The 17852-nt window shown below is 55.6% G+C and overlaps 2 protein-coding genes across 2 annotated transcripts in view; both read left to right on the forward strand.

Moving 5' to 3' along the window:
- The window catches only part of ZBTB40 (zinc finger and BTB domain containing 40), a 36804-nt gene extending 27016 nt beyond the window's left edge, over positions 1 to 9788 (forward strand). Inside the window, exons 13-17 of the mRNA XM_027060132.2 lie at positions 1130 to 1344; positions 2512 to 2674; positions 3373 to 3459; positions 4620 to 4837; positions 6645 to 9788. Of these exons, the coding sequence (XP_026915933.2) occupies positions 1130 to 1344; positions 2512 to 2674; positions 3373 to 3459; positions 4620 to 4837; positions 6645 to 6839 (878 nt within the window). The 3' untranslated portion in view covers positions 6840 to 9788. The remainder of the gene's footprint in view (positions 1 to 1129; positions 1345 to 2511; positions 2675 to 3372; positions 3460 to 4619; positions 4838 to 6644) is intronic.
- C1QB (complement C1q B chain) overlaps positions 3236 to 17852 on the forward strand; it is a 124846-nt gene continuing 110229 nt past the window's right edge. Inside the window, exon 1 of the mRNA XM_053208682.1 lies at positions 3236 to 3248. The gene's annotated coding sequence lies outside the window, so the exon portion shown is untranslated. The remainder of the gene's footprint in view (positions 3249 to 17852) is intronic.

Raw genomic sequence — 17852 nt, forward strand, 5'->3', positions numbered from 1 at the left:
GGGCGGGACCGGTCAATTGTCAGGACGCAGAGGACCCCAAAGACTTCTGGGTGTTAGGAAGCGTCCCCGGTGGCAGGCCAGCATCCAGGCCCCTCTCCTGAACTGTTCCTGACCTGTGTCACAGGCCCGCATCGTGGCTTGCGGAGAACGGCTTCAGAGCGCCCTGACGGCAGCGTGAACTGAGATTTCAAGAGCTCGTGTCCACAGGGAAACTAGTTGATGACACCGAGTGCTGCTGCGCGTCCAGATTCTTGAATTACTCTGACTCGGTGCACGTGTAGGATTGGCTCGTGGGCAAAGGATTAAACTTCTGCTTTCTGTTGCTTTCAGAAAAAATAAACTGAAGTTTCCTGCCAAAGGGACAGCACACGTTTCCTGCATCGGTGCTGGTTCTTGTTTGTGAGGCCTCACTGCAGGGTTGGCATGTCCAGTTAAGCAGGTGGCTCGGAGCAGGGCCACGGGAATGAGAGCTGGGACTGTCACCCAGTTCAGCCATTCCCACTCGTGTCACTGCGCAGGCAGTCTGTAAGCCTTGCTTTTCCTAATCTCTAAAACAGGATGATAATAGATCCCACTCGTAGGATTATTGGAAGGATAAAGGGAGTTAATATGTGTAAGGCACTTAAAACATGCCTGTTGCATGGCACTCATTAAACATTGAAAATGTTTTTTTTCTTGAGTCTAAGGCGAGGAGCGAGGAAGCCTTCTTCCTGTCAGTCATGTGCTGACAATTAAGGAGATAGCATGCTCCGGGGAGTTTGCTGGAAATCTCTGTAGAAAACAAGAAAACTCAGAAATGCCCACCGCGAGCAGGGAAAGAGCAAGGGCACTACTCCGTGCAAAGTACTTACGCGGAACTTGTAGGGTGTAACGTGAGGAATCGGGATGAACCGCTTGATGCCGCAGAGGTGGTTAGTACAGAGGCCTCGGGGGAGTCCCTCCTCCCGGGACGAAGGTAGGGGGCAGTCAGGTGACCACCGCACTCGCAGCTGGTCCTCAGAGTCTGCGGCTGTGCCTGACGTCTGAACGGAGTCTGGCACCTGGAGCTGCACACGGCCCGCGTCTCACTGACTGCTGCCTGTCCTATCTTTTCCCCTCCGTCTCTTCTCACGATGGCCTGTGGCACCAGACATAGAAGATCCCTACGACTGCAAGAAATGCCGGATGAGCTTCCCCACCCTGCAGGACCATCGCAAGCACATCCACGAGGTCCACTCCAAGGAGTACCACCCCTGCCCCACGTGCGGGAAGATCTTCAGCGCCCCTTCCATGCTGGAGCGGCACATGGTGACCCACGTCGGGGGGAAGCCCTTCAGCTGCGGGATCTGCAACAAGGCCTACCAGGTGACCTCAGGCTCTGCCAGGAGCGCCTCCCCCTGTCCCCAGGCTGCCCTTCCCTCGATCTGCTGGGAGCCCTGGAGACGCTGATGTGGCCGCTTCCCGTGAAGGATGCAGCTTGTAATTACTCAGACTCTCTAGGGTGATCTGGTCAGAGTAATGCTGTTGGGAGCTTTAATTGCCGAGAATTCCTACACCTCTCCTTTCAGGTCTCAGCCTTGTCACGAACTGAATGCTGCTTTTCCCTGCGGACATTCACACTCTGTGGAACCCATTGACCCTGTGTGTTAAGGGATGTGAGAGTGACGATGGCTGCGTAACACTGCCTGGAACTCCCTTATCCAGCACAATTACTGGGTGGTGGTTGTTGTGTAACTCCCAGGGAAGGGGGTCTGCTTTTTCACCTTTGAATTTGGTATATGATTGAAGGGAAACCCCATATGGAACTAAAAAGAAACCACATACGAGAAACTCAACTCTAAAACTACAGAGAAAACAGTGGTTCTTGTGACAACTGTAAGATTTGGGTATACGGAGAGAAGCACAGCAGCTAATTTCAGCTCAACAGAAATGGAGCGCTAACTTTGTGCCGAGCTGGTGCTGTGACGTCAGGGTTACAGAGCTGAGTAAGGCCTGGGCTTGGCCTCTAGGAAAGCGGAACTGTAGGCACAGTGTCTCGGGGCTGTTCTGGAGCCCAGAAAGGAGTAGCAGTTGCTTATGGAGCAGGGACGACAAATGCTCCTGCTCCAGGAGGGTCTCTGCTGCTTCCCTGGGCCTCTGGGAGGCAGTGGGATACAGCCCACACACTCCAGGTGGAAGGCCAGGGTTTGAATCCTGGCCCTGCTCTGTACTAAATCATATGATGTTGGGCAAATCATTTGGCCCCTCTGTGCCTCAGCTTCCACCTTGCTAGAAAGGTCTGGCCCCTCTCTCATAGGCTTGTTGTGAGGGGTGAAAAGTTTCTGAAGGGCCAGGCTGAGCCCTGCCCCATGGTAGCCTCTTGGCAAATACACAGGTGCCTTGTTCCCCAGCCTTTCCTCTCACGTGGGCTCTCAGTGTGACAGGTAAGAGTGTGGGTCTAGACCCATAAGCTCATTTGTCTCACGACGGCCTGGTGAACTCTCCAGCTTGTTGGAACATTCCAAGACTTAACATGTGCCGTATTCCTTGCAGCAATTGTCTGGTTTGTGGTACCACAACCGGACCCACCACCCTGATGTGTTTGCCGCTCAGAATCATCGATCTTCCAAATTTTCATCGCTCCAGTGCGGCTCCTGTGACAAGACCTTTTCCAACACCGTTGAACACAAGAAGCACATCAAAGCAGAGCATGCAGGTGAAGTTCGGGTGGCTGTAGATGGGGTGGGAGCTGACGGGTGGAGTGGCTAGATGACAGCATCCTGAGCTCTGTCCACAACCCCAACTTCCGGGGCTGTGGTGTGGTGTGGCAACTGCCTTCGTTCTGTCCCAGCACACCACCGCACCGGCCCGTCGGTAACGGTAAGCAGCAGCTTGAGTGGCTGTGGTTCTCAAACCCAGAGGCCTGGAGCACCGTAAGCTCCTACGGGCCCCTGAGCGACAGTGGTTCATGATGGTACCCGGGAAGTGGCAGACGGGCATGGGTGGACTCCTGACTCCGGCACTGATCGGCTGCATGACCTCGGCCGGTGACCGCTCTCTTCTGAGCCAGATTCTTCTCTTCAGAAAGTTCTTAATACCTACCTCGCAGGTCAGCCTGCGGGGTAATCACTGCGGGCTTGAAGCATCTCCTGTGTGCGAGGTGCACGCTGAGCTCTGGTGGGTGCTTTCTCCTTCCCCTCTCACGGCAGCCCTACTTTCCTCGGGCGGCCCGTTCTGATCTGGTGCTCTTTACACTAGACCGCACTAACAGGTCGTAGGCACGAGGTTCCCGGCCCCGGGGAGACGCTGGCTAAGTGTTCGCCGTCACCGCCACCCCCAGCCCTGTGCCTCTCCAGCCCGAGAGGGCCGTCTTCTTGTTCGTTCCCAGCACCTCTTTCCTTGTGTGCCCCGCAGATACGAAGTTCCACGAGTGTGACCAGTGTAAGGAGCTCTTCCCCACACCGGCCTTGCTGCAGGTTCATATCAAGTGCCAGCATTCAGGTCAGTGCCCCTTCCACGATGTTCCCCGGGGATGCTCTTCTCCACCGTCCACGGCTGTGCAGTGTGCGGTCCAGGACCCTTAACATGTGCCTCAGTTTCCTCATCTATTAAACGGGGACAATCGTAGTGCCTCCTTCCTCACGGCGTAACTGCAAACTGAATGTGTTCGTACCCAGAGAACACGGGAGGCGCGACCCCGGTGAGCATCCCTCAAGCGCCACTGTGATTATCGTAGTCAGGGCTGTGTCTCATCAAACCTGAAATGCTAGTTTTTAATGAGCCATTAAGAAAGAAACACTGCTGCCAATTAAACTATACTTAGTTGTCACTTAGAATTTGCAGGCCATTCTCAGTGCCGTTTGGGACTTAATGTGACGTAGGCTGTACCCACTCCTGTGTGTGCACGTCGGGAGGAAGGTAGACAGAAATCACGGTGAGCAGCCGCTTCTCAGAGTAGCTCTCAGTTTGACCGCCAGGGCGTGTGTCGTCGTGCGTGATGTCTGCTCCGCATCAGCAGCACTGGGGATGGGCACACGCAGGCCGTCGGTGTTGGTCCCCTGAGCGTTAGGGAAAACTAGCCCCCTTTGTCCTGCTCTAGGGAGGTAGCTGAGCATCCACCGCTTACCGCGTCCCTCCTCAGCCATTTGGTTCCTGTGAGCTAGCAACGTGCGCTGCTCCCGTCTCGGGGGTTTCCTTCGAAGCCCTGGACGCACACTCCGCAGGGCTTGGTGCCGCCACCTTAGATGTCCGTCCCCGTGCAGCCGTTGGTAATTGTACGTCGCCCGCAGCAGTCATGAGATGCCGTTGGCTCCGCATCAGGGATGTTAAAATGTGCCTCTGGGACCTGATGAAGTGTAGTATCAGCAGCACCCTTACCTGCAGTTAAGTGAAGAATGGGCTTCAGCAGAGGCACTTGGAGCCTGAATCTGGTGCTGGTGCTGTGCTGCAGAGCCTCTCACCTGCGTGGGGCCCATTCCGTATCTTTCACGTTGCGTTGCTTTTCCTAAAGAGGATCCCCCAAAGCTACAAGCTTCAGGCCCCTCAGAACCTACATCTGCGTCTGCACCTTGATCCCGGCCGCGCGGCCTCTCCCCTGTCCCTGCTCTTCCTTCCCTCAGTCGTTCCACCCCCAGCCCGTCCTTTGTGTCCCCCTCTTCCAGGGTCGCAGCCGTTCAGGTGCTTGTACTGTGCGGCCACTTTCCGCTTCCCGGGAGCACTGCAACACCACGTCACCACGGAGCACTTCAAGCAGTCGGAGAGCACCTTCCCCTGTGAGCTCTGCGGGGAGCTCTTCACCTCGCAGGCCCAGCTTGATGGCCACTTGGAATCTGAACACCCAAAGGTGACGGGCTCTGAGACTCAAGCAGCAGCCTCACAGGTGGGGCAGGTGATGCTGGGGCCTTCGGATACGAGGGTGCTAACACGGGGTTCCTGAGGCTTCTCTAGAGGCAGCTCTGTCACGCCACCCGGCCTTTCTCTCGGGCTCCCAGAGGGTCCCATGAGCAATTATATTCACGACCAAGAGGGCCTTGTGGAAGAGTCTCTCTGGACCTCTTGACCAAACAAAACAGAAAATTCTAGTCTCCTGGCGAACACATGCAGATGGCCCCTGGGTAGAGGGATCCTGGAACGAGAATTTCCACAAGCACAACAAGCTTGGTTTCTCCTCGTTCACACACTCCCCATCTTCTGCAAAACACCCTGGGGTACGGCGGGAGCTGCGGGAGGCCTCAGAGAAGAGGGGGTGAGCTCTCTGTCGGGACCCCGGCCGTTGAAGCCTGAGACCAACCACCTTCGGGGCCAGAGACACCTTTGAAACACATTGGGTGTGTCAGGGCCATTCACCTTTCCCAGGGGGAAGCTCGCCTCTTCTGATGTTTCAAAACTAAGCTTGCTCCAGCCCCTGTCTGTGTCCCTGGTCCTCTTCCTGCTCTTCCTGTCTTCTCCAGCGAGGGCGGGTAGAGGAGGAAAAGAAACCCAGTTCTGTCGATCGTCTGTGGGTGGACTGGAACGGAAGCGTTAACTGCTTGAACGTCCTGCTGTCCAGCCCCACAGATGAGTCCTTTGTGAGCCGTGTTCTTACGGGCCTCTGTGCGAGCAGAGAGCAAGACAGGTGGGCAGGCTCCAGGGAAGTCCCTGCTGCTGTGTCACCCAGGATGGCTCTGCTTTGATATTTTTTATATATTAGGATTCTTGGTAAGTTATGATGTCTTATGAAGAGGGCGAAGAAAAAGGTTTCTGATGCTAAAGAATAAGGAGAAACAGTTTGAAAACTGCTATCCCGGGTGATTTTTTATTAGACCTCAGAATTAGTCCCCTCACCCCCACAGCACAGACAGGTGACTGAGCTTGGCCTCCCCCCTTCTGCCCCCGCAGGTCTAGCGCTCTGCTCCTCACTCTGGGCTGATTCTCAAGGGCCAGGGCGGCTGTGCCCACTACGGGCTCTCTGCTTTCAGAGTATCAGGGGGCACCAAGCTGTCCCGAGCTCCACAGGCCACGAGCATCAGCGTGGAGGTCCGGGCGGGAAATGGGTGTTTCCCCACAGCCTGGCTCTCCCTGGGATGGGAAGGCCGTCTGGAACAGGTGACCCGGATTTGGAAGAAGTCCCTGTGGCCTTGGAGGGGGGCTGCCAGCCTGGGGAGCCACACGAGGGAGCTGACGGAAGTCACGTTTCCTCCACTCGTCCCTGCTCCCAAGTTCTATAGCCACACAGCCTCCAAGGAAGGCTCTTTGCCTGACTGAGGGCCAGAGACACTGCCTTTGGCAAGCCGAGGCTTCCGATAAGTCTTTGCGTTTCTGTGGTCAAGCCTGAGACCGGCCACCTTCAGTAGCATTCCTTTCAGTGGTGCTCCCCTCTGCAGCGTGATCCTCGAGGCAGGAAAACCCAGTGGAAGACACTGAGCCCGTGTTCACCGGTGGGTAATCATAGAGTCCGGGCACCCTGAGATGGCGTACTGAGCTAAATTATAGCAATTTAGCTCACGGAGTTATTTAAATTGTTTGCCTGCCTTCTCTTTTGCATCGCTGCTGCGTTAGACTTGCCTCTTCCCATTAGGCACATGTAATTGCTCTCCTCAGGTGAAAACATAAATATCATCATTACAGCATGAGACGAAAACCACGTAAATTCTGGGGAGCCCACTGTGGACACTGCCCAGAGCGGTCTCGCGGTCTTTCCCTTTCAGGTGATCCAAACCCCAGAGCCGGCGGCCCCGACGGAGCAGGTGATCACCTTGGAGGAGACCCAGCTTGCTGGGTCACAGGTATTTGTGACCTTGCCGGATTCACAGACATCTCAGACCAGCTCTGAGCTTGTGGCGGTGACCGTGGAGGATTTGCTAGATGGTACCGTGACCCTCATCTGTGGCGAGGCCAAGTGAGCGGCTGCCCATCCAGGGGAGGGCCCTGCGTTGGCCACAGAGAGAACGCTCCGCAGCTTTGCCCTTTGCCCTCCGCCCTCCGCCCCCGGCTGGCCCGAGTAGTGGGCATCTTAGCCTCCACCAACAGGAACACTCTCACTTCGGTCTCATAGAACCAACAGTGTTGGAGTCATCGGCACTGACACCGCTGCCCTTCAGAGGGGACGGGCCTACTGCAGTGGCCTCTGTGATGAGCAGTGGGACGGGAGCTGGTGGCCAGGGCACCAGAGAGGGGCTGTGTGCCGGCAGCCTTCCCTGCAGAATGGCAGGTGCCTGTGGGACGGCGGTCACGTATCGGGGGCAGCCTTCCCTGTGCAGAATGGCAGGGGTGTGGGGGACAGCGGCCCACAGATCGGGGCTTCCGGTGCCTTCTGGCCATCTAAAAATGAGAGCAAAGCACAACGGACCATCCAGAGACCCCCAGGCTGGTGCACACTGGCCTCTTCCTCACCCTGTCATCCTCCCATCTGCTCGGGAGGCCCAGCCCACTCCCGGTGGATGGGGAGCGGCGTGTTAACGCGGGAAGGCCTCGCTTCCATGCCGAGTCCCACCTCGTCAGGACCGTCAGCCCTTCCCCAGACGAGGCCTTGCCATGTTTCTGCGGGAAGCAGTCAGTGTGGGGCCGTCCCGCCGCAAAGACAATCCCTGCCTTTCCAGGATGTTTTCCATGGTGTTCTGTACCTGAAGGCTGGTTCCCGCAGCCTTCCCGCATTCCCCTCACCCCTATTTCCAGTCAGAGCGGGAAATGCCTACGTGGCCCGCAAGCCTGGCTCCCTCACTCTGGAGCTGGTGTTACGGCCAATGAACCAGTGCCGGGCCGGATGCGGTGGTGCCCGTGATTGCCCCTGGCTCTTCCTCCGGCCACACGCCCCCTGCCTTGCGAGGGGCCTGTCGTCCGACTCTCCAGGCTGCCGCTGTTACCACAGGGTCGTGAGCCTTTGGAGTCTGAATTTCACCAAGTTTTTTATGTGCGGTTCCTAAAATATAATCTGATAGTTAATGGTTTGTGGAATCCATTATGAAGTGCAATTAGATGGATGTAGGTTCCCGCCGTTTGGAGGGAACGACTAGCATTTGTCTTCCTTTCCTCGATGCCAGGAGGTCGCAGTCTGCTAGTGCAGTGTTTACACAGCAGGCAGGGCTCCCTGCCACGGCGAGGGGCTTGACCGCGCGGAGCTAGTGCCCGGTTGCGTCGGCCCCCCGCGAGCCCACGCCTCCTTGCCGAGCACATTTCGCGTCACCCTGTACAAGCAGGGGCAGGGGGTCAATTTGGGACCCGGTGAGGACTTCACCGCCTCTGCGCCCCGCTGGAAGGGCGGAAGGCGGAGCCTTGCCGCTGACCAGGGCGTTCGCTGCGGCCATCTGGCCGAGCGCGGGCGGTGAGCTCCAGCGCAGGCCTGTGCACACCAGGCAGCTAACTGCTCCTGCCTCCACTCGTGTCCTCGTTTTGATATGCAAGTCACTTGAGCTTGTCGGCTCAGGGATCTTCCCATTGTGGAGTAAATGAAGTTTTCAAAGGCAAGTCCTCAAAAGCCAAAACCTGACCAGAAGATGGTGCTCAAACCCTTAAGACGTGGCCTCCACGTGAAGCCCTCACTGCTCCTGCCACGGCGGTCTCTTCTGAAGGTTCTTCGGTCCTGTGAGCTGTCAGACCGGGAGAGCTCTCGATCTGCAACTGGCAGAGTGGCACCGAATCGCCCCTTGGGACCAGACGAAACCCTCCGGAAGAGAATGGAGTGGCCCGTGCCTACAGGGCCACGGGGGCCAGCCCGGCGGGTAAGAGTGCCGCTCCTCACGAGCCTTGGCGGTGGCTGGGGATTGCAGCGCCGTCAGAATCCCTTCTAGTCGAAAAACAAATAGAAACTTAATTGCTAAGGGCCTGTAGGGAAAAGTGATTTTTCTTTTTAAAAAAGTCTCCTGATGAAGGAAAGCTGAAGTTTTTAAACCAAGTTCCAGATCTTTTCAAGTACCGAGAAATCCTTTCTCAGGTCTCCGGTGGAGCCCCACATTGTGGCATGGCCACACATTTCCTCCAGAATCGTCAGACCCACAGCTCACTGGCTGGGAGCAAACAGGTCGGACCTGTGCTAGGTGCGCGCCTGCCCCGTGGCCCGTTCGGCAGGAGGCACGGACCCTGTGCCACTTCTAGTCGACAGTGAGGAAAGGTGCGTCCTGAGTTTAGTCATTGCTCCGAGTGGACCTCTGCAGAGGGCACTGCGTGGCAGTGATTTTACAGTGTCCCTCCCCAGAGATGCCTAAGCGTGGATTTTAATTGTAGGAAGACTTTTTCTAGCTCTGCTGTTTTTGTTCTTTCCTCCCACTGCTGCCCAAGAGACCTTCTGAATGTCTGCCACAGAGGACATTGTCATTGTGCTCTCCTCGGTCCCCATCACTTGCTTTCTTATGGCAGAGGTGTCTGCCAGGGGTGCGCCCTGCTGGCCTCCAGGCTGAACCCTGGCGCATTTGCGGTGGAGTGGAGGAGCCTGTGGACTTCGCGGCTACGTTCAGTAGGACCGCAGACTTTCTCTGCTTCCAGAGCTCGTGGAGCAGCCAGTGAGGAGTGGAAAGGCAGTCAGATTCCAAGCTGGAGTCTGCTTCTGTGGGAATAATGGGGATCATTTATGGAACGGGATTTGCCATCCCAGGTAAGTGAGATGACAAATAGGAGATTCAAGAGCAAGGGTTGCCCGAGGAAGATGGGACTGTCCCAAGTATCTGAGCAGCACCTGGGGCCAGCAGGGCAGCAGAGGGGCTGAGGCAAAGAGCCTGTCTCTTTTGTCTCAGAAGCTTTATGTTTAGAAGCCTTTGAGCCCGGCGAGTGCCAGGGTCTATACTGTGAATCCTGGGTTCCGTGATGAATCCTGGTGATCCGTCCAGGGCTTCTGTGCGGAAACACTGACCCTCCTCTCCCGCCACATGCCCCAGGGAAGAGCTCTGATGGTCAGGTGCTGAGGGACAAAATGAGGTCCAGTCCGACAGGGCGAATGGGTTGGGGGGGTGGGGGGTGGGGGAAGTGGCCTACTCTGTTCATGGTTTTCAATAAATCAGGTGTACTCTCAGAATCGAGAAAGATGAGATGGGCCCTAAGAGTTTCTCACTGCAGGTGATGTCGCGGTCTCCACAGGCTGATGACATATTAATGAGATGGGAGGGCTGTGCCTTTAAATCTCAATGTGCCTGAGATCTATGAATTGCCTAAGGGATGGAAGAAACTGGTAACCTCGCATAGAACGGTTGTAGGGGACAAGCAGCATTTCTATTAAATCGGGACTGGAAAGCTGGACAGTGACAGAAATTGCTGGGATGTTTTAATTATTCCTCCCAAAGAAAGAGCAGCAGCCTCAGCCCTGCTCCGCTTGGTCCAGTGTATCCCAGGGTCCCTTGAGTTGTAGGGAAGAAATGGGATTAACAGTAAGATTTGTGGGTCGAAGAGGGTATCGGAAGCAAGTTGATGATGATTGTTTTGTTGTCATGGAAAACCTTGGGGCTGGTAGGACTTGGGCCAAGGGCTCAAAGCACAGCCAGAACTCAGAAACTTCCTGCGCATACAGCTGTGCCTCTAAGGACGAGGGAAGCCGCCTGTGTTCTGGGGATCACGTTGAGAAAAATTATTTCCTGGGCTAATTCACATTGCGTCCCAACCGTGGAAATGTTCATCGTTTCTCTTCCCAAGGCCAGCCACACCTCCCACCAGGGTCAGGACAACTAGCCAGCACCTGGTGCTGTGTAAATTAGATTACAAACCATTATTTTCATTTAACTTGCGCTATTCTGTATAAATAAAATATGTACTTTGAAAATCTTGTGCTGCCTGAGTTTCAAATGGACTGTGATGTTACAGACCTGTTTCCTCTTTGGTTCTGGCCAGCTGTCAGATGGGCACCGGCTTGATAGGCCTGGTGTCCTCGGGGCTCTTGTGCCTTCAGGCCTTCAGGCCACACGAGCACGGCCTGGCCTGCGGGGGGGGGGGGGGGGGGGGTCGGCGGACGGATGCCGTCCTGTCACGTGGAGGCTCTTTCCGAAGCCCTCTTCCCAGGGAGCAAGTGTGCTGCAGTGTTTCAGGGATGGGCGTAGGTGCGCCACCTGGGTATGTCCGAGCTGTGCCACTTTCTGACTGTGTGACCTTGGGGGAGACACCCTCTCAGCCTCCCCCCCTCCACTCCCATCTATAATGGGGGATACTGCCGCACAGAACTGTAGGGAGTGTAGGGAGGTTCCAGGTCTGCCTTTAATGAGCTTAGCGTTGAGATGGTAATTGTTCGCGAAGTCTTTCACGTGGAGGTCAGCCGGTCCCTGCGATGGCTGGCACTGAGGCGGGTGTCCATTCCTGCACCTTCATGTTTCTCTTCTCCCTCCCTCCCCCTGCCTCCCTCCGACTCTCTCTCTCTCTCTCTCTTTCTCTCTCTCTCTGAACCCTCGGGGAACCTTCTAACACCCACCACTTTTCATTTATCTCTTGAATCTCAACTGCCCCAAAGCACAAAGTGCTGAGCGGATGAGTATAAAATAAGCAAAAACCTTTTGTGGTAAATAGCTGAAAATGTCACGTTGCTGGCAGCCAACGAGGAAACCGAGAGGCCGCACACGGGCAGGATGTACCTCATTTCTGCGGGAAGAATCAGCGTGAAAGGCAAGGGGAGGCGCATTCTATCCAGGGGTCCTCTAAGGTCAGGTCAGCCCTGAGGCTGGGGAAAGGCAGGCGGGCAGGGTGGCTCTGTGCTCACGTCCCTGGGACAGTCCTGGAGTGGCTCGAATGGATCCCTGTCCAGAGCCCACAGGGCCTTTATGAAGGAGTGCCCCTGCCTAAGCCGTCTTTGGAGAGAGGCTGGAGCCCTCTGTTGTAAGCAATAATCCTTACAGGGTGCTGGGTGGCTCTGGATGATGTCGACATACCCCTGGGCTCCAGCCACGAAGGTGAATGTGTGCAGAGGTGGGAAATGGGCCGAGTGATCCCTTGACAATCCAGTTATCTCCGCCCTGGGCCTGGGGGCTGCTGTAGGAGGCTAAGCAGCACAGTGGGAAGGGCATGGACTAACTAGACGAATGACCTTGGGCAGGGCCTTCCTAAACTTCTACCAGCATATAGATGCTTTGGAAATGATGTTTGCAACACGTTTAAAGAGCTTGGGGGGAGAGGGCAGAGAAGGGCAAGAAGGAGTACGTCCAACACATCCTTAAGGTCGAGGGCCTGGAATAGAGTGCCGGGGTGCCCAAGACCAAGGTAAGACTCCCCTCTCTGGGCCATACCGTGTAATCCTGGGGCCTCTGTCCCAGACCCAAGTGAATGGGGATTAGAGGGGGACAGGACATCCCAAGTGGAGCAGGGACTGCCGGAGCCCCTCAGCAGCACAGCCAAGGAGTCTTGTCTGAGTACAGGTGGGGGCAGCACCCGGTGAGAACCAGGGAGTTGGAACACGGAGTATGTAATGATGTCTGGTCTTCCCACCCTGCCTCTGGAGTGTTCCTGTTCATTGTTTCTCTTACCCTCCACGCTTGTGCTCAGGGATGCGTTTGGGCGTAAAGAGAAATGTAGCTTCTGGCTGCCTCTGTGTGAACTTGTCCTAGACCAAAGGGCTTCACCCTTCACTGAGAAATACTCCAGTACCCAAGGCTTCACCTAGAACAGAGGGTCTAGGACATGGGCATAGAAACCAGGTTCGGGGGTGCCTGGCTGGCTTGGTCGGTGGAACACGCAACTCTCGACCTCAGGGTTGTGAGTTCGAGCCCCATGCTGGGTGTAGAGATTACTTAAAACTAAAACCTTTAAAAACCCACAAGGAGGTTTATTTCTTCTTGTGAACATTCTTTAGGCTTTATTCTTGTGCCCCGGTGCCATCTTCTGCCCTGTCCGCGCGTGCCCACTAAGACACCCGCGTCTGTTTGCACACTCAGCGCACCAGACGGTGCACTCAAGTGCATTGGTAGATGCTGCTTGTCTGGCTTGCCCTCGTGCCCCTCGGGGAGAAACCCCCTCCCACATCTCCCCCCTGCCAGCGAGGCTGTTCCCCAGGCCACCTGAGGGCTGGTCTATCGGGACATCCTCCTTCCTTTGTCCTCCCAGGCGGGATTAGCAGAAGGCTCAGAGCAGCTAGCCAGGCCCAGAGCTCCCCGGCTGCTCTGATCAGACACCACTCCTGCCACTCTTCTCGCACTGGTTCCCCCAGCGTAGGCCAGAGGCAGCTGATCAAACGCGTCAGGACAAGGTCAGTCCGGGAGCCATAGCCCCCTCCAGGCAAGATTTCATAGACCTGCCATCAGGAGGGCCTGATAAAAATGGGCAGGGGGTGGGAAGAGGGCCCACGGGGCTGGCGCACGACCGAACAGCTTTTCATTCCCTTTGAGGTCGGAACCTCTGTGCTCGACACAGGGTCCAGACCAAAGCCAGCGCTTGCAGAGAGGCCGGGGCTGGAGCTGCCTGTGAGCCCAGGGAGCGGAGGTAAGACGGGGAACAGGGCGGCTGTGCACGCGCACGCCACGGGCTGAGACAGGCCAGGCAGGAGCGAGGGTGGGTTTGGGAGTATGGGGTTATCAGGTTGTCACAGGGTGACTTAAGATCCTCCCTCACTGAAACGTGGCCCCTTCAAGGGAAAGAACCGTACCTCATCGTTTCTGTTAACACGCAGAGACGCACACGTGCACACAGTTAACCAGGCGCCTCTGGTGCCTGATGGCGAAAGGTGTGTTCTCCCTGGAGTTCTGGGCTCTCTGAGGTCCTGTTGTGGCGTCCGTCCCACGCCAGATGCTGTAGAGGTCGGGTCGTGCTGGGGATCGATAGTCCTGTTGCCCAAATCAAAGATTAATGAGAAACGAGAACCAAAAGCATCCATGCCGGTCCAGACTGAGACCTAAAGTACCTATAAATGCTGTGTTTGTGTGTGTGTGTGTCTCTCTCTCTCTCTCTCTCTCTCTCTCTGTTTTCTTTTACATAGGAGTGGTTAATATATTTTTGAAATATTCTCATAATAATCGCTTGGGACACAGAGCTTTGTGTAATTTTACTTCCCCGGCGCTGTGACGTCGCTGCTGTCATCCTGTGTTACAGGTGAGGAAACCAACACCAGAGAAGTCACTTAATGAGTGACAGAGCTGGTGAGCAGGGGTTCGAACACAGGCACTCTGACTCCAGAGCTTTTTCTTACGTGGATGCTATATCCAGGCATTTCTCGCCTGGGACGCCTGGCTGGCTCCGTCGGGAGAGCGTGTGACTCTTGACCCTCAGCGTTGTGAGTTCGAGCCCCACGTTGGGTGTAGAGATTACTTCAAAATAAACCTTACAAAAAAAAGAAATTGCCAAGCATTTCTTGCTTAATACCTAGTCGGCCAGAAAATATCTAGTCAGCCATACTACCAGTCCCTGACAGCCCGGCCTGCCGTACCCGGACTGTTGTCAGAGGGCCTAGCAAGGCTCCCTGCCTGCTGTCTCCTTTCCCTTCCCTTCCCCCCATCCCTCCCGAGATGGCCAGTCAGGCCTAAACCTCTGCTTTTATCCGCTAGAAATGTGGTGTCATGCCCTTTGCCTTGGCTTTGGGACTAGCTGGTCTGTGGCCAAGGGCCCACCCCGGCTTCACCAGCCCTCAGTCAATACTTGCCACCTCAGTTCAGGCTCACTCCAGTCCCTGGAGCGTGGAAGGACAGTCACCTGACCAGCCTGAGCCCCACAGGAGCAGCAGAGGCCTACACAGCCTGACACAGGTATGCAAGGGTGGTTCCTGGACCCACGCAGCTCCGGGAAGCATGTTGGCCTCTCTGACTTCCCCACCTCTCCCCTAATCCTGGGCTCCTAAAAGATAAATGTTTTCCAGAACAGCAGCCAAAGTTATTGGAAAGTATTTCATTAGAACACTATATGAAACGTGGTTCAGAGCCACCCTTCCGAGCTATTCAGATCTAAATTCAATACCCTGCTGTGTCCCTCGTTAGATGTGTGACCCTGGGTATTAGCTTCTCTTTACCTTGATTCTTCTTTCTTTCTTTCTTTCTTTCTTTTTTTTTTTTTTTTGTCTGTAAATGGAGGTAATAAAAACTCTTAGGGTAATTGTGGAGATTAAAGATAACACATATAACGCTTTGGTATAGGTTATTGCATGTAGAAAGTGCTCAATAAAAAAATCCCACTCGTGGGGCGCCCAGGTGGCTTAGTCAGTTAAACATCCATCCGACTCTTGATTACAGCTCAGGTTGTGATCTCATGGTTCATGAGTTTGAGCCCCACATCAGGCTCTGCGCTGACAGTGCAGAGCCTACTTGAGATTCTTTCTCTCCCTCTCTCTCTGCCTGCTTCTCTCTCTCTCTCTCTCTCTTTCTCTCTCTCTCTTTCTCAAAGATAAATAAACTTTAAAAAAAAATTCAACTCATGCTAACAGGGGCCCCAGAGCTCTGGAGTGGTCCCTGCCCCGATGCAGAGACCCCACTGGTACTTCTGAAGCTCAGGCAAGGTGGGCTTCTGGGTGGGGGAGGAAGAGGGAAGAGAGCGCAAGCTGGACAGAGTGTCCGGAAGGCAGGTCCTCCTCAGCCGCCTCTCTATGCCCCATTCCCCTGGAGTCGTGCATGGCCGGGGCTCAGGAAACACCTGAGTGACTAGGTGAGCAGCAAAACCAGAAGCAGAGCTGGGGTCTGGATGCCCGGGAGCCACGCTCCTGCTGCTGCTTCCTGCTGCACCGCCGAGCCGCCTGGAGCTACAGCCTGCAGCCCAGGGGCGTGCCACCAACCGCAGGCCGACTTCTCAGCTCGGAGCACACCCCGAGGTCCTGGCCCTGTGGCCTCTTGTTCTGGCATCAGCAGAACAGGGTGTCTTGGTCCCCGTTTGGTGCCTCCAGTTCTGTCCCCCGCGGGTGTGCTGGCTTGGAGCAGCGGGAGGGCTCCCGGCCAGTGGAGCGGGACTCGGGCAGGTGGAGCGCAGCGAGGAGACCAGGTGGCAAACGCCTGGCCCGGCGTGGCCTCCCGAGTGTTTGGCCTCCCTGCACGGGTAACAGCAGGCCCATAAGGCCCTACTCTTCGTGGCGCTCTGCCGTCCTCGGGTCGTTATCCGGCCTCACAGCAACACGGAAGGTTAAGTCTCGTCGTCGTTACTCCTTTTGCAGCGAAGGAGCTCAGATGCGGCCCCCTCTCTGGGCTCCGGCGTCCTCGGCTGGTCAGAGGTGGAGTTGCCGTCCAGGTGTCTGGCACCAGACGTGGGCTTTTCCCGCTCCACTGGGCTGCTGTCCCTTTTGTCACCGTGGCCCCCATACTTCAGAGCATTGGGAATCATTTGCTTGCTCGGCTCTGGCAGCAGTGCTCTGGGGCTAAAAGAGCATGAATCGTTACTTTGCAAATGAGGAAATTGAGGCTCCGGGAGGCGACCTCACCTGGTCACCCAGTAAGTCTGCAGCAGGACGGCGATCCGAGCAGCCCGACCCAGCATTACGTGCACTTTGCAGGGAAAGGCACTGCTCAGTCCTCGCGGCCGGGGCGGGCTGAGCACTTCCATTCGTTGCCCTCTGCCTCGGGCCGGGCCGTGTGCGCGTCGTCCCCAGCGCAGACATCGCATCCCGTTCGGGTCACCAGATGAACCCTGCCCGGTAGGATTCCCTGTGATGAGGGAAACGGTCTGCTTTGCGCTGCCTGGTGTGGGAGTCATTGGTCAGATGTGGCTTTGACCCCTGAGATGTGGCTAGTGTGACCGAGAAACCGAATTTTCTATTTTAATTTATGTCTTAAACATACTTATTTATTTTGAGAGAGAGAGAGAGAGAGAGAGAGCACGTGCCTGTGAGCAGGGGAGGGGCAGAGAGAGAATCCCAAGCAGGCTCCGTGCAGGGCTCGATCTCACAACGAACGGTGAGATCACGATCTGAGCTGAAATCAGGAGTCTGACGCTTAACTGACTGAGCCACGCCGGCGCCCCTACATTTTAAATAGTTGTATGTGGCTAGTGGCTGTCGTGCTCAGTGAGAGACATTCAGGAAGCGGTTAAACCCAAATTCAAGCCCAAGTCTGTCCCCAAAGCCTGTGACATTTCCACTGGTGCCCAGTGCCAGGAGGGACAGGCACTTGAGCGGTGGACGGTGTCAGCGAGGTTAGGAGTGCCTCCTTTTGTTCACTAAGGGTGTCCCTCACCGTATGCGCCTAAGGCTCACACCATCCCCGTTTTGTCCCCTCCTCCGCTGTCATTTGAGTCAGCGTAGATACCAGGGGCTCCCCTTGCCCCGTCGGGGATGCTGATTCTCTAGTGACATTACTTTTAGCCCATTTTGCAGGTGGGTACATTGGAGCTCAACAGGGTGGAGGAATTTGAGGTCAGCCAGCTTTTGCCGGAAGGGTCACCCTGGTGTAAACACAAAGTCCAGACCAGAGCTAAACAAATGAGAAGTTGCCACAGGGGCAGCCAGGAAACCCTCTGCCTGCCCCATCTTTGAGAGGACACGGTTACACTGAGCGTGCTGCTCCAGGCGCCAGCCAATGTCCACATAGAGTGAGCTGTGGGGGCCAGGCACACTCTCGGAGGGCAGGCTCACCTTCCTGTGTCGGTGGCATTGTGACGGCTACCGTAGTAGAAGGTACTTGCCTCAAACATTTAAAAAAATTTTTTTATTTAATATTTATTTTTGAGAGAGACAGAGTGTGAGTTGGGGGAGGGGCAGAGAGAGGGATTCACAGAATCTGAAGCAGGTTCCAGGCTCTGAGCTGGCAGCACAGAACCCCCAATGGGGCTCAAACTCACAAACCGCGAGATCGTGACCTGAGCTGAAGTCGGACGCTTAACCGACTGAGCCACCCAGGTGCCCCTCAATTAAACAGTTTTTTAAAGCATACCATAAACTTACACGTGACTTTTGTTTATCTTGGAACTAACAAGATTTGTGGCAACGTGTCGGCATGTATGTAGAACAGAGGTCCTAGGAAAACTGGATGCATCATCACCCACGAGCCGCAGGCCCCACCCTGGTAACTGGACCAGACGGCCTCTAAGGGCCCCAGTCTAGCAGTCTGTGGTTC

Source organism: Acinonyx jubatus, chromosome C1, assembly GCF_027475565.1.
Source record: "Acinonyx jubatus isolate Ajub_Pintada_27869175 chromosome C1, VMU_Ajub_asm_v1.0, whole genome shotgun sequence".
NCBI lineage: Eukaryota > Metazoa > Chordata > Mammalia > Carnivora > Felidae > Acinonyx > Acinonyx jubatus.